Genomic DNA, 16,541 nt, shown 5'->3' with positions numbered 1-16,541 from the left:
GGAGGCGGGTGGCCGATACGATCTCCAGCCCGTGACGCCTCCATACACTTGTACGACTAGTCGTGGGAACAGCTGTCGGGCGTCCATGTACCGTGTAGGGTCACCTTTACTTGTAGACACTCCATAAGGCGTTGGGGGATCCGTACGCCGTATTATAGATCGTTTCACGGCCCTTTTACACGGAACGATTATTGTTTAAAGAATTCTTTAAACAAGCGAAAGTGAACTATAACTGTTTAGCGTAAACGCAGCCGGCGATCGCATCATCAACCTTCACGTTTCGCTCGTTGTTCATTGTATGCAGCAGAAAAATGATGATTGGCTCGTTCGCTAATCGTCCGGTTTAAGTACCGACCGTCCGGTCACTTTCACTTAGGGCTCATGTCTGCGGTTGTGTTTTCTCCACGTATTACATCCGTGATGCACGGCTCCGTTATACGCCGCGAATAGAGTCAATGGACTTTCACGTCCCCGCGGATGTTGGGCATTTTTGTGTAGTAGCGAGTCAGGGCGGAGGATCGCGAAGTGTTTGGCCTATCCTGCTCATGTGTATGGCCCTGCTCATAAGAATGGGGTTCATATTCGTGCGAGATTTATGTGTCTCATAACGCACACGTCTCACACGATTTTCTCGGCTGCATGAAAGCAGTCTAATGCAAAGAAAAAAAGAAAGAAAATAAGAAACCTCCAAGAAGCGTGTAATAACTGCTACCGCCGGCGAGGATCTGCTCTACCCGTTCTGCTGGTTCTCAGCCCAAACAATCCCATCCCAGAGAAGATGAAAAACAACAAATTAATTAGCTGTATTACCAGCAGGCGGTTAGGCCCGAGGCCTTCCTGTCACCTGACCAAACTGCCGCTGCCAGAGATGTACAGCTCAGCGCAGTCCTCTACGGATCGCAGGAGTTATATGCTTCACTTCCAAAATGTATTGGGGTATATTTTTGAAGTAAGTAAAGTTGTGTGACTGATACTAGACGAGTATATATATATATATATATATATATATACAGTAGATGCCAAGTTCCATTATTTATACAGTGTGTTACCATGAGAAGGAATAAAGTTATGTAAAAATGAAGCCCACCATTGATTTTCTGGTAAAATTCTCCACCTGTTTGATATCTCACACTCCTGCCATCCCAATAGAAAAGAATTAGAGTTGAATCCCAAGATGATGGCATTCAAAATGGCCGTCATTTTGGTGACCTGGCCTAACAGGTTGCCCCCGCAACTTGTATGCAAAATTAAATCTCCATCTGCCAAACCGTTTTCACTCTATATGGGTGTTTATACCCACAGTTAAAATAGGCATCTAATGTGTATTTTAAACCCCCGTGACCTATAATAGACTTATTACATGCATAATATGTACCAAAATAGGACATGTTGCGTTTTCTTTTCACGTGCCTAATACGCAGGTGAAAAAAAAGGCTTGTCTGAATGGTCCAACGTAAATCAATGGGCTTTTAGGACTTCATATTACGCACATGAGTAATACACAGCCACCATATGCCAGTGTGAGTGAGCCTTAAGGCCGAATGCCCACGGCTGGGTCGGATTCTGACTGCGAAATCTCACAGCGGAATCAGACCTGGTGCCCAGCCAGAGACACATACTCACCCGTCTCGGCCTGCGTGCATGCGCAGTGCATTTTGAAATTGCCGCGGATCGGACGGCTTCTGTTGACTGCAATGGAAGCCGTCCATGCGATTTCCCGATCATACTAGACTAGAGCATGCTGAGATTTTCAGCTGATTCCCGCTCGTGGGCATGGAAGAATCTTTTAACATGGCATGCTATGGACGGACATTGCTGTGGAATTCGTGGCGGGCGTCTGGCTGCAAATTCTGCGGCAAAAATCCATCCGTGGGCATTGGTCCTAAAGGGACCAAGAACAGCTGCCGGACGAGCGAGACTGATCATTCGGTATCGGCAAGCATAGAGATGCTTACTGGTCGGCAGTACATGTCCCCATATGGACAGCTGGCCCACGGGGAAGGGTTGTGGTAGCGATTAGCTGATTCTCAGTCTGTATTAAACAAGACGCAACGAGCAGCCATCGCCATGCGTTTTGATCAGCACTTGTTCCATTGGGCTATTAGTTGGGCCATCACGTACCTCTAGCCTGGCAGCTTCATTCACCCCCATTATCTGCAGCTATATTCCGCCTAGTGGAAGTAAATCACCCGCTGAACACCGAGTGGCTTACTTACATCAGGCGGAGTATACCTGTAGGTGACAGCGGGAAGAATGAAGCTGCCGGACTGCGGGTGATAAACTAATGGCTGATGGAGAGCAGGCGCGTTATACTCAAAAAGTCAGCGCAGGTCCAGGAGAACAATAGTACGCAAGCCTTGTCACTCCACCTGCGCAAGATCTACTGAGACTGAAGACAGTGTGCAAGCCTGTCCATCAAACCTGGGGGGCGAGCCGAGGAGTGGAGAAAATCTGATGCTTTCCCCCTCATTTGCATACTGGGAGGGAAAACTTCAAATGAAGATCATAAAGGTCCGGTTGCCCCTACAAGTCCAGTGTCTAGCGCCATTGCATCGTTTGTATTAGCGCTACTACAACACTACTTAAGGTGCGTTCTTGCGGACCGGTTAGCGTTCAAATAATCGCTTAAGCGAACAAAAGTGAATAATCATTCAGTTTAAGGCGGGGTTCACTCGGAGGGAATTACCGCGGAATTTCTGTGCGGAATGTCCGCTTGGCAATTCTGTCTGCGGCTCCCGGAATTAGCCAGCAAAGGGGACGAGATTTTGCAAAAATCTTGTCCACACGCTGCGGCCGAGCCGTTGCGGCCAAGCCGAGTGGAAACGGCCATGCGGTGCGTAATTCAATTCTGCAGCATGTCGATTCTTTTCTCATTTCTGCAGCGGCCTCTGTCCTCTCTATGGGGAGAGAAAGCCGCAGCGGAGTGCCAACGGCAAAACCGCTCCAAAAGCCGTGGTTAAGGGGCGCGGGCATTTTAAGCAGTTCTTTTCCAGTGGAATTCTCGCGTTTTTTCAGTGCGGCCATTCCGCGAGAATTCCGCTGGAATTTCGTCCCGTGTGACCCTAACCTAAACGTGAGCCAGCGACAATCATCTGCTGCTCGTTTGTCGCTCAGTTTCTGCAGGACTAAATATCGTTCGCTCATTGCGATTAAATAGCGCACGTTCAGTGTATACATAGGAATGTGGGACAGTGAAAGAGAAGTGAACGATTCTCGTTGAACGAGTCAATAACGAATCTGCCTGTCTGAACAGGCTGCCCGAGCGCGAATGAGATGGTGATGACATCACTGGATTGTTCGCTCGCGCAGATCTCAGTCGGTGTAGAAGGAACATTAGATTGCATTATGAAAACCACCCGACCGGTTCCCTGGGCGGTAGGATAATGTGTCGTACCGGGTGACTGCAGCCTGCGCCAGCCTCAACGCTGACATGTACTCCGTACAAGCTCCCCGGTACGACCGGTGCTTCTACACCCCAACACTGGGAATGATAACCCGGTGCTCCGTCAGACTGGTTACTTCTGTACCGTTAGGGGGTTCGTTGCAGGTTTAGTAGACCAGCGCTATAGCTAGGACACAACGGGATGCAGAATGCGGTGGAGGTAACCTTGTAGGCGAGATGCAGAATACGGTGGAGGTAACCTTGTAGGCGAGATGCAGAATGCGGTGGAGGTAACCTTGTAGGCGAGATGCAGAATACGGTGGAGGTAACCTTGTAGGCGAGATGCAAAATACGGTGGAGGTAACCTTGTAGGCGAGATGGAGAATGCGGTGGAGGTAACCTTGTAGGCGAGATGCAGAATACAGTGGAGGTAACCTTGTAGGCGAGATGCAGAATGCGGTGGAGATAACCTTGTAGGAGAGATGCAGAATGTGGTGGAGGTAACCTTGTAGGCGAGATGCAGAATACGGTGGAGGTAACCTTGTAGGCGAGATGCAGAATACGGTGGAGGTAACCTTGTAGGCGAGATGCAGAATACGGTGGAGGTAACCTTGTAGGCGAGATGCAGAATACGGTGGAGGTAACCTTGTAGGCGAGATGCAGAATACGGTGGAGGTAACCTTGTAGGCGAGATGCAGAATACGGTGGAGGTAACCTTGTAGGCGAGATGCAGAATACGGTGGAGGTAACCTTGTAGGCGAGATGCAGAATGCGGTGGAGGTAACCTTGTAGGCAAGATGCAGAATACGGTGGAGGTAACCTTGTAGGCGAGATGCAGAATACGGTGGAGGTAACCTTGTAGGCGAGATGCAGAATACGGTGGAGGTAACCTTGTAGGCGAGATGCAGAATGCGGTGGAGGTAACCTTGTAGGCGAGATGCAGAATACGGTGGAGGTAACCTTGTAGGCGAGATGCAGAATACGGTGGAGGTAACCTTGTAGGCGAAATGCAGAATACGGTGGAGGTAACCTTGTAGGCGAGATGCAGAATACGGTGGAGGAAACCTTGTAGGCGAGATGCAGAATGCGGTGGAGGTAACCTTGTAGGCGAGATGCAGAATGCGGTGGAGGTAACCTTGTAGGCGAGATGCAGAATGCGGTGGAGGTAACCTTGTAGGCGAGATGCAGAATACGGTGGAGGTAACCTTGTAGGCGAGATGCAGAATGCGGTGGAGGTAACCTTGTAGGCGAGATGCAGAATACGGTGGAGGTAACCTTGTAGGCGAGATGCAGAATACGGTGGAGGTAACCTTGTAGGCGAGATGCAGAATACGGTGGTGGAGGTAACCTTGTAGGCGAGATGCAGAATATGGTGGAGGTAACCTTGTAGGCGCCCCGTAAGACTAATTACCTGGAAACAAGAACACTTCAATTCATTTTGTTTACCCAACAGCCCTCAAATTACCGCTTGGACTTTACACCGATGCTGGCCGACTCAGGTTACATATTTACTTTACTAACACTTAATGCATAGATCAGTGTTTCCCAACCATTTCAGCCTTGAGGTGCCCCTGGGAAAGAATCTGTACCGCCGGGCACCCCTACGAAATCTTAGGGCGTCTTAGGGGTTTACCTGTGCAGCATTGTTATCCTTGCTCTGGCGCCCTCACCTGTACGCCGTGTCATAGTAGTTATACAGTACAGCATAAGGCCGGGCTCACACCAACCCATCTCACAATGACGTTGCGTACCAGCTGCGTGCCGCCCATCGCCATGTACTGTCTTTTGCACATAATACACCTCAAGATACAAAATGCTACAATTTTTCTTGCACACGTAAATTACACAATTCACGTGAGCGGCAAGATGGCTGCCTATGGGATATTGGTAGAGCGCATGAGATGCGCACTTAACACGCTGTTACCACACACAACTCTAAGAAATATGACTTTTATTTTTTTTTGTTCGCTCAGAAATATTTCATACATTTTCTACATCTCTTTGGAAAATCAAACGTTTTCCGCTATTCGTATATATTTTGCACTTTCATCTCGCAATTTTCTGAAACTGGTCCAGAAATGTTGGATTTTGCCTGTTTCTTTGCCAACTTCTCGGCTCCTTTCCACAAAATATTATTATTTCTTTTATATAAGTGAGCGCCCCCCCTCTGTCCTCTCAGTAATGAAGGCTGACTCTTATGCATTGTGTTTTCTTGCATTTATACTGTACCTGCATTTACATGTATTCAGCCGGTTCTCGCATGTCAGCTGGGGCTCTTTCACTGCTGTTCACACGCAGCAGGGGATCCTGTGTAACAAGACAAACGATCGTTAAAGAGGTGTTTTGGTGCAGGAAGCAGACAGCTCCGTATGTTGCGCAGTGGCCCAGGTTGGTACTGCAGGCTGAGTTCCATTCACTTCAATAGGAAACATTGTGCAGTACCAACCCTGGCCACTGCGCAATGTACGGAGCTGTCTGCTTCCTGCAACTAAATGGCTAGAAGTAGGACAACCCCTTTAATATGATCGCTCATCCCTATGCAGGCACTTTTGGTCAGTTGCGCATCACCCCGTTCACACAGGCAGATGTGCAGCCAACCAGCCAGCATTTTTCTGTGCACAGAAATGAGCCAATCAGCTGCTGAACAAGCATTTACTCTTCATGGGCTGATCATTTGCACATTTAGGAGGCCTTCACACTGGCGTCCAAATCATGCGACATTTGTGCGTTGCGAAACGTACAGATCTCACACATATATGAACCTTGTTCTTTTGAATGGGGTCATTCACATTTGCAGTGTTGCCCTGCACAGTGTCGCGATGCTATACGGGGAAAAAATCGCAGCATGTCCTTTCTTTTTGCGATATCGCCCATTATTTGCGATAGGGCCGGCGAACAAGAAGCGAATGGAGTCTCGTTCGTCGTTCAATCGTTGGTCGAGTTTACATCAAATGATTAATGTTCAAATTCGCACGATCCTATGATTTTGTGAATGATAATCGTTGCGTGTAAAAGGGCCCTTTTTTTAGCTTTTTCTCTTGAGATGCAGGGAGGATCGGCGACAGAGATCAGCGGTTACGACACTCAGAAGAGCGTTTCCCTAATGTTTTCATTCAAATGCAAGCGGTACAATAGGAAGTAGCGCCGTTATCAAGCTGTCACCTGCCGCCCCTGTCCCTGGAGAGTTATCAGCCCTTTGTCACACCTGGCTCCTGGCCGGCTGGAACAGCTGCTGCTCCTGCAGGGGCTTTTATCGCTGCTAGATTAGATTTCCACTATATAGAAGCCCAGTGCTACTCGGCGCATGTTCCACTCTCTCTCACACTTCAACAGAAACGTACTAATATCTTCATTGCCTTCCCGGTGACATTGTGTGAGCTCAGGTAACTAATAAACCACTTTCTGAGTCAGTATGAGCTCAGCAGGCTAATGGCGCCCAGTGCTGCTGTACGGACGTGATGTGGAGGTATGGCCACGCTCTGCAGTTCCCGCAGCCGTCACCCGGATCTGGGATTCCTGTGGATTGGAAAAAAATGTATCTTTTGACGGGAATTCAGCGGACTTGCTTTTTTCTAACAACCACAGTTGCCACAAGAATCATAGTATAGCCTAGCGCAGGCCGACACAACAAGGCAGTACGTAGGGGCCAAAATTAAATATAGCCAACCCTCTTGGGCCGCAGATGGGGTTTAGTTGCTCACTTTGTAAGTAAAGGTAATGGAAGTGTAATCAATAACTTTACTTACAAGGTAAGCTGCTACAAAACTATTGAAACCTATTAAACACATTTTGAAAGTTTTCTTACCTTTACATGTAGTTAATCAAATGTCCCCTTAAGAGCCATAGTGCCTCCTGGTGTCCCATTAATAGTCACGGTGCCCCCAGATGTCCCCTTAAGAGCCATAGTGCCTCCTGGTGTCCCATTAATAGTCATGGTGCCCCCAGATGTCCCCTTAAGAGCCATAGTGCCTCCTGGTGTCCCATTAATAGTCATGGTGTCCCCACATGTCCCCTTAAGAGTCATAGTGCCTCCTAGTGTCCCATTAATAGTCATGGTGCCCCCAGATGTCCCCTTAAGAGCCATAGTGCCTCCTGGTGTCCCATTAATAGTCATGGTGCCCCCAGATGTCCCCTTAAGAGCCATAGTGCCTCCTGGTGTCCCATTAATAGTCATGGTGCCCCCAGATGTCCCCTTAAGAGCCATAGTGCCTCCTGGTGTCCCATTAATAGTCATGGTGTCCCCACATGTCCCCTTAAGAGCCATAGTGCCTCCTAGTGTCCCATTAATAGTCATTGTGCCCCCAGATGTCCCCCTAAGAGTCATAGTGCCTCTTGGTGTCCCATTAATAGTCATGGTGCCCCCAGATATCCCCCTAAGAGTCATAGTGCCTCTTGGTGTCCCATTAATAGTCATGGTGCCCCCACATGTCCCCTTAAGAGCCATAGTGCTCATAGTTGTTCCCCTAATAGTTATAGTGTCCCAGTTGTCCCCTTAATAGTTATAGTGCCCTTAGGTGTCCCAGTAACAGTCATAGTGCCCCTAGTTGTCTCTTTAATAGTCTTAGTGCCCGCAAGTGTCCTCGAAATAGTCATAGTGCTCCCAGGTGTCCCAAGAATAGTCCTAATGCCCCCTGTTGTTCCCTTAATAGTTATAGTGCCCTTGGGTATTCCAGTAATAGTCATAGTGCCCCTAGTTGTCCTTTTGATAGTCATAGTGCCCTCAGATGTCCCCTAAATAGTCATAGTGCCCCTAATTGTCCCCTTAATAGTCATAATGCCCTTAGATGTCCCCTAAATAGTCATAGTGCCCCTAGTTGTCCCCTTAATAGTTATAGTGCCCTCAGGTGTCTCGCTAATCATCATAGTACCCCCATGTATCCCCTTAAAAGTTATAGTGCCCTCAGGTGTCTCTATAATAAAAGTGTCATTAGTAGAAGTAGTGCCCCAGTTCCTCGAAAGCTATTTTGCCGCTTTATTATAATACTGCTCCCACATAGAAAAACATATATATATATATATATATATATATATATATATATATATATATATATATATATATACTTATTTAAGCATGCTGAGCACAGAGTCCTCTACTGGGCTGACGTAGGCGGTGAGATGAAATAATGTCATCGCACCGCCTGCATCGGCACGCTGAAAGTCCCGGTCCTGTTCTTTGCCATGCAGGGCCGCCTGAGGTCCTGGCTTGCGCTGCAGCCACATTTATCTGAGAGCGTAACACAAGTCAGGGTAGCAGGAGAGGAAGCAGCTGCAACAGTATACCAGCAGCAAAATACTGGGGGCCCGGCCCCCTGAAGTCCTGTGCCGGGCCACGCGTGGCGCAGCCCAGATTGGCGTATTGTAGATGGATTACAGGATGTCCAGTTATAGGAAAGAGGAAGATTTAATATTGACCTTAATGAAACAATAAAAAAATTGATAAGAAGCGCTATCAACATGACAATGGGTCCTTAGTCCCAGCCTTCGGTCCTTGAGCCAAGCCTTGCTCACTCAATATATGTCGTAGATGAGCCAGGCCACAACATGAAGATGATGAAGGGTCCTTCCTCCCCTCGGGTCGGGCTGGTAAGCCCCACATTGACACATTCTCACTCCCTATGCTTTCCATAGTGACAGAATACTGGAAGCTCCCACTCCCTACTGTCGGCCCTGGTGACTCGATGTTCCTCTATATGGTCTTATTGTTCCATGTAGATAAAACACGGAAAATATAATGCTCAGTTGTTAACCCATTAGATGCCACGTTTGTGTTGTTGCTCTAGAGTGGCTGTCTGATTGCAGCGACGTTGCGGCGGGCAGCTGTCCATTACTGACCGAAATGCACAGATCCAAGTCAGCTGAAGATGCTCATTGTATGTTCTAAGTTTGCTTCTGTCATTCGTGTTCGCATGGATTGGAATCAGACATGTTTGCAGCTGCATTATCCGAGCTGTGACCAGCTGTATCTGCAGAGCATTGCAGCTGCAGACCAGATCCGTGAGCAGCCAGGTGCTGGTGAGAACAGCTGCACTTGTCCAGGTGGATGCATGATCATCTTCTGTATATGTCCCCCATGTGTTTCTTCCTATTCTGTCATGGAGATGAATGATCATGTGTGTGAATGGCCGTCGGTCTCCATGCATTCTGGATTAGCCTGTGTGAAGGCCAAGTAAACAAGCGCCAATCTCGTTGAATGGCACTCATCATCGGCATCTCATTGACAGATGTAAAAGGACCCTTAGACTAGAGTTTATGTTTGCTTTATTAAGCTGATATCAAGTAAATGGAATCATGATTAGCTCTTTAGAAACTGACAGCCAACTTTTGTGCACATGGGTTGTCCAGTTGCAGGATAGGCCATCAATAGTAGATTAGTGGGGCTCCACTGCCCAGGACCCCCGTTTTTTAACTGTTCTGCACTGAGCTGATTTCTGCAGGAAGCAGACAGCTCCGTTCCCACTGCAGTGGCCATGGTTGGTATTGCAATCTGTGTCTATCTATGGCAACCTAGCCTGCAATGCCAAACCTGGCCACCGCAGTGGGAATGGAGCTGTCTGCTTCTTGCAGAAATCAGCTTGGTGCACGAACATACCAATCCAGAAGACCTTTGACCAGTTGATCTGCCATTCATGGCCTATGCTGCGGATAGGCCATCCATACTTTGAACTGCACAACTCCTTTAAAGTAGCGGCTTTCCATTAGTTACTGAGAAATCAACAACCATTTGCAGACATGTCAGTGATGTTGTGGTGGGAGGAGGCGACGAGTTACTGAGGAGTTGTGATCTGCAAATATGGGCCTATATGAGAGGGAAATGATAACTATGGGCCATCCGCAGTTGTAGTCTTCTTGGGTGTAACACATGCAGACGGCGCAGGATGGTAAGCCTATGAATAAACCTTTGTAGGGAAGCCGTTATATAGGTCATCGGGCCGGGAACACGTCCAGGACTTGTTGTTTTAGTCACTTTATTCAGCTACAACAGGAGTGAAGGTTATGTTCCCGGGTAAACAATGTGTCATAATAACACCAATGTATCACCGGCAGATGGGATTGTGCCACGACATCAAACAATAGACAATAGGGGAAAACACATAACTGATTACATGGAAATCAGCACGTAAAACGGGGCGGAATGGAGAGAAATGAGGCGCTCCACACGGAAGTCATATCAATACTGAACAATATATAGATATAGTGTATATCTGAACGATTGTGCTTCACCTCGTGGCATGTTATATCTGTGTCACGTGTGGCTTGTAGTCATTCAAAGTCAGGTTCGTGTCTGGAGACTTCGGGGTGAGCGCCTCAATCCTGCCTTTGCTGTAGAGTGGCACACTGCCCCCTGCTGGTGTGATGGTCTGGGGGTACGTCGCATACAACAGTCGGTCCCCCCTAGTAGTGGTACGAGGGACAATGACAGCTCAGTGATATGTTCAGGACATCCTGCAGCCACATGTGTTCCTCTCATGGCGGCTTCCAGCAGGATAATGCTCGGCCGCACAGACAAGGGGGTCACAGGAGCCCCCACAACATTGTCACACTTCTGTGGCTGCCCGGTCACCAGATTTATCACTACTAGAACATGTATGGGACCATCTGGGATGGCAACTGCAACAGACTACAAACCATAAGGAACCTGTATGCCTCCATGCATGTCCGTATCACATCCAGTAACCAAGCTAGAGGTGATACAACAGGGTACTAGAGCCTCCATTGCCCCACCACCACCACTACCTGTACCACATCTTGTATCTAAGCTAGAGGTAGTACAACAGGGTACTAGAGCCTACATGCTGCCCGTATCACATCTTGTATCCAAGCTAGAGGCGGTACAACAGGGTACTAGAGCCTACATGCTGCCCGTATCACATCTTGTATCCAAGCTAGAGGCAGTACAACAGGGTACTAGAGCCTCCATACCCACCTGTATCACATCTTGCATCCAAGCTAGAGGTGGTACAACAGGGTACTAGAGCCTACATGCTGCCCGTATCACATCTTGTATCCAAGCTAGAGGCGGTACAACAGGGTACTAGAGCCTACATGCTGCCCGTATCACATCTTGTATCCAAGCTAGAGGTGGTACAACAGGGTAGTAGAGCCTCCATGCCCACCCGTATCACATCTTGTATCCAAGCTAGAGGCGGTACAACAGGATACTAGAGCCTACATGCTGCCCGTATCACATCTTGTATCCAAGCTAGAGGTAGTCCAACAGGGTACTAGAGCCTCCATGCCTGCCCGTATCACATCTTGTATCCAAGCTAGAGGTGGTACAACAGGGAACTAGAGCCTCCATGCCCACCTGTATCACATCTTGTATCCAAGCTAGAGGCGATACAACAGGGTACTAGAGCCTCCATGCCTGCCTGTATCACATCTTGTATCTAAGCTAGAGACGATACAACAGGGTACTAGAGACTTTATTCCTGCCCATATCACATCTTGAAGTCCCAAAGATTTCTCCTAGCTTCATACATAAATACACAATGAGTGCACATATATGGTATATTCATTGTATTTACACAACCTTGTAGTGGCCATAAATGGTGGCATTAAAATTTATCCTGGGTAAGCAGCAGTTAACTTGCCTGGCAACCATTGATTTCTTATTGGTTGCTGGCAGACTTAGCTCTTATTGGACAGCAGCACAGATGAGCCGAGCGCCGTGATAGGCTGCCCAGCCGTGGGGTGACAGGAGTGAATATGAACAAAAAAGTGAAAATGCATGCCTTTCAATGACCGCATTTTACTGCGGATTTCCTGCGCAAACGGCAATCGCGGAATCCGCAATCCAAATCCTCCTGTGTGAGCCTGAGACTCCAGCTGATCGCACCCGCTGCCATCTAGAGGATCCTAGCCACATTATTTCCAAATCTTGAGTTTCCTGAGCCTTGATAAAAGTAGAGTAAAAAATGTGTGGGTGATAAGCTGTATGAATGATTTAGCGGTGTGCAGCATCGGAACCGCCGCAGCCGCCACCGCTACAAGCTCATTGACTTTAATGGCCTTTTTCGTTACGTAATTTGGACCAAAATAGGACGTTCTGTAATTTTTTTCAGATGCATAAAACGTATGTCTGAATACCCCAGGGCAAAACACTGGGCTGAAAGGTCCAAGTTACTTGTGTATAAAATATGCGCATAATACGGAGCGCGAATACGCCCGTGCAAAAGAGCTTCAAAGTCCTTTGAAGGGAACCATAACAATGATAAAATGAGTTGGACTCCCCTGATTTGCGTCCTTCAGATCAATGCTGCGTTTAGGCGAACAGTAAACGTTCAATTTAGGCGCAGCCAACGTCGTATGAGAATCGCAAGGTTATTGTTCTGCGTTCAGTTTCAGCCGGCATAAAAACCAGCGCCGATTCCTTCACTTCTCGTGCCGTATAAACACTGATCGTTCACAGGAATGTGAAACACTGAACTAGAAGTGGGCGAGAATGGCGCAGCCTAAACACGCTGCCCGAGCATCTGCCAGCTTCTGATGACGTCACCAGTCCGTTCACTCGGGTAAAGGAGAATCGTGAGGCTCTCATAGTGTCTAAAGGTGTATAAGAGATACTTGGTGTATCCGCCCGCTCTGGCCAGTAGCTGAGGGTCCTGGATGGGGGAGCGGACCACCTCTACGACCGGAGAATACTCCAATAAGTATCTGACCTTCTTATGTTACATTGGAGGGGGATTATTACCTTCAGGAAAGCCCTGTGGGTGGTCTGCTTCAGAAACCCCCCTTTGTGTCTGTTCTGTGATACGTTTGACCCTTGTAATTAAATAGCGCTTGTACACGTGAGCGTAACATCCTTTATTTCTCTTGCAGGGAACGCAGGTTTGGTTGCGGGAAAATGGACAGCATTATCCGAGTTACGTCCAGTCCTCCGCTGGCGGCGTCATTGTATTTAAGACATATTATAATCAGGTAAGGAAAGCGAATACCGTCTGTGGGGGCCGCAATGCTCCTTCCTAATATACTCTGATGGCTCTTCTACAGAGGAGGCCATTTATGATATTCATTTGTGAACATGAATGGGGTCATTATTAATGACCGATCCTCAGAATAGGTAATTAATGTCACATTAGAGGGGGTTGATGTCCGGGATCCCTACCGTTCAGCCATCAGTCGGAAATGCCATAACTTAGTGTTCTGAAACGGTACTACAAGCGCCCTCCCATGCGCCATGCTCCAAGACAGCTGGCAGTACCCTTTCCATCTGGGACTATTTCCCGGTGACAGCAGCACCATTGGAAAGCAGATCGGCAGGGGGTCCCAGGCGAGGGATCTCCACCAGTCTGAGGATGTAGTTATCTGCCGGGCGGTTTGTCTATAGCCCTGTTTCTCCTGAGGACGCCACAGACTTGGCAGAACATGCCGGGGGATACTTATTGTTAATATCCGATCCCCAGGTTGGGTATATGTGTCCTACGGAGGTGCTTCGGCTTCAGCCGCATGCGTTGGAGGCTGCAGCGGTACTAGAAGGAGCGCTGCCTCCCCTGTTCTCCTGTATGGCCACTTACTGATACAGGACGCTGTGTGCCCGATTAGACTGCAGGGGTTCTGGGGTTTTAATTATTTATATATGAACTGTGAATTTTTATCAGCATTTATTAAAAAGTTGTATTTTAGGGGAACCAATATAGGGTTGTTGTTGCCTTTTGGCGTAGATTTTTTGTTTTCGACTATGCTGAGGATATATATTTCCAGATAACCCATTTAATGGTTTCAGTATACATTTCTAATTAAGTCATGCTTCGTGATTTCCCACACGTTCCATATTTCTTTTAGGCTTTTTTTTAAACCGTGTATTACATGCGCATTGCACGGCCGTGTATAGCGTCAATCAAAGTCAGTGGACTTATATTGATCCATGCACATGTGCGTGTGGACACTGTATCGATATACACAAGAAATAGATCATAGGATTGTCTCTGCCGGCAGACCCGCTATTTACAAATACCGGTAAAACGCTGTTGGGGGACGCACAGCGATTTACCAGTACAGCCGTTCACTTAGGCCGCCTGCAAACGGCCATGTCAGATCCGGATGCGAGAATCCTCGTAGTGGGACCCGACCCGAACATCTGCAGAGAGTAGCATGGCACTCACACGCTCCCGCAGCTCTGGCTCTTTCATGTGCCGGCTGCCGGGCAGCTGGCGCATTCGCAGATCGGGGCTGGCGGCCAGGGAGTGGGATTTCGCAATCCTATGGCAGCTTCCACGGGCGGAAATTCCACAGGAAATCCCGCAGCGGAATTTCCGCCTGTCTGCAGGCGGCCTTTACTGTGAGCTATGTCTGTATATGCAAATAGACGATGTTATAATGCCTCTTCAGCACCCCCTTTTGGAAGGTAGCTTACTTAGTCAATATCCCACCTTCTAAGAGGTCTTGCAACATGGCTAAGGATATAAGCCAAACCTCAATCTTCTCCATAGGAAAAAGACACCCATGTACAGCCAGCTATTTCCAGGCCCTCATCACTGCATAGTAGGGTTCTGGTTGTCTGGGTGAGAATCCTATAAGCCTAGCTCATAGGACTAAAAGTAGTTGACAGGTTCCCTTTAACCTCTGTGATCCCATCATCAATTACACCATTGTAAGGTAGGCTCCCTCTGCCCCGTGATCGTCAGGCCCATGACTTCTAGTGCGGATGTCTTGTAGGTCTTGGTACGTTGAGTATTGCTCTACTAATCTGGATAAAACATAACCAAGAACTAATTGTAAGACACTGACATGTTTTCCATTGACTTCAGGATAAGTCATTCAGAAGTGTAGTCATCAGTGGTAAATTATTCAGCCCTGCTTGTGATATTTACTTGGATCGCTCATTTATGACAGGCAGCTGGAATGTTAGGTTTAACGGCTCCTTCAATGGCTGAGAATACAATCCGTTTTCTCTTGAACGTCACTAGTAATCGTGCTACAAAAGGTGTTGTAGGATGAGTCTACCGTCCATTGTCAATGTATCATTGCTAGCAATTACATTGGTCTATAGGCGGCTTACCTCCTTTTGTCAGTGCGAGCTGCACACACGCTTACTTGTCGCTGTTATGGTCCGCTTCATTTGCTAGAATAACATTTCCCTTTGTAGATGTGCAGAATATCCGTGCACTATGTGATGTACAGCTTAGAACAGTCATTCGCAGTAGTTGTAGCTGCACAATTCACCACAATGAATCCTAAGTGCAAGTACTGCGGGCTGACCAAAGAGAATAGTTGTTGGAGTGCACAAGTCAGAGGCTATTAGTATAAAGTCGCCAATATAGCGTATATGTAATATGTCTAATCTACTAATGTTACTTTTTGTATCCATATGGATTTTTGATCTCTTCTCTGATCTGAAGGAACTCAATATTTAGTTACTGTACCATAAACATGTTCCTGGCCGTCCTTATGATGTAAGGCAAAACTTGATGCATCAGACCCGGCCACCTTCTCCCATTGTCTGCGGTCCAGTTCTGATACACATGTGTCCATTGTAGGCTCTTTCAGTAGTAGACCGGTCATGGGCTATGCCGCCCCATACGCATAAAGCCACAATGCCCCGTGTGTCCTGACAGCTTTCTACAATAACCAGCATTAACGTTTTCAGCAGATCCTTTGTGGAATTGATTCATATGGGCTTGCCTTTACTCCCAGAGCAGATTAAGTGCCTATAACCCTGTCACCGGTTGTCCTTCTTTGGACTACTTTTGGTAGGCACTGACCATTGCTTACCAAGAACACCCCACAAGGCCTGCCGTATTGCAGAGATTCTACAAGGCAGAATAAGGCATTATTAGTAGCTACCTTTCCTCTACTATTCCAGTTATTCCGTCTCTCTAGACTTTTTACAAAGTAGTCTTGGAAGAATTGAAATGTCTTTGTGCGGAAGTAAGAACAGAGGAAGCATTCTGGTGTATAAGCAGAGCATTTTTTGGAATAATAATGTTGTTTGAGAGAAAATCCACCAAATATCAATCTGCGTCATATTTCATTTCCAAGAGTTCTGCTGATTGACATCAGTGATAAGCTCCAGAGAAGACTTCAGAAACTGCCTTCACCTTTGGGTTACAGATCAGGGTCTCAGCTCGCCAAACCTTATCCATGATTTGTTACTTGTTATGCCAGAAAATAACTTTTTCTCCATTTCATCAACATTTCCTTTAAAGGGGTTGTCCCGCGC

General features: G+C 47.4%; 1 protein-coding gene across 1 annotated transcript in view; it reads left to right on the top strand.

Moving 5' to 3' along the window:
• Positions 1–16,541, top strand: part of MYO10 (myosin X) — a 223,258-nt gene that overhangs the window by 29,993 nt on the left and 176,724 nt on the right. Inside the window, exon 2 of the mRNA XM_066579202.1 lies at positions 13,202–13,300. Coding sequence (XP_066435299.1) covers positions 13,202–13,300 — 99 coding nt within the window. The remainder of the gene's footprint in view (positions 1–13,201; positions 13,301–16,541) is intronic.

The sequence above is a fragment of the Eleutherodactylus coqui genome, chromosome 9, assembly GCF_035609145.1.
Source record: "Eleutherodactylus coqui strain aEleCoq1 chromosome 9, aEleCoq1.hap1, whole genome shotgun sequence".
In the NCBI taxonomy this organism is placed as follows: Eukaryota; Metazoa; Chordata; class Amphibia; order Anura; family Eleutherodactylidae; genus Eleutherodactylus; species Eleutherodactylus coqui.
This window is presented reverse-complemented; position numbering and strand designations above follow the sequence as displayed.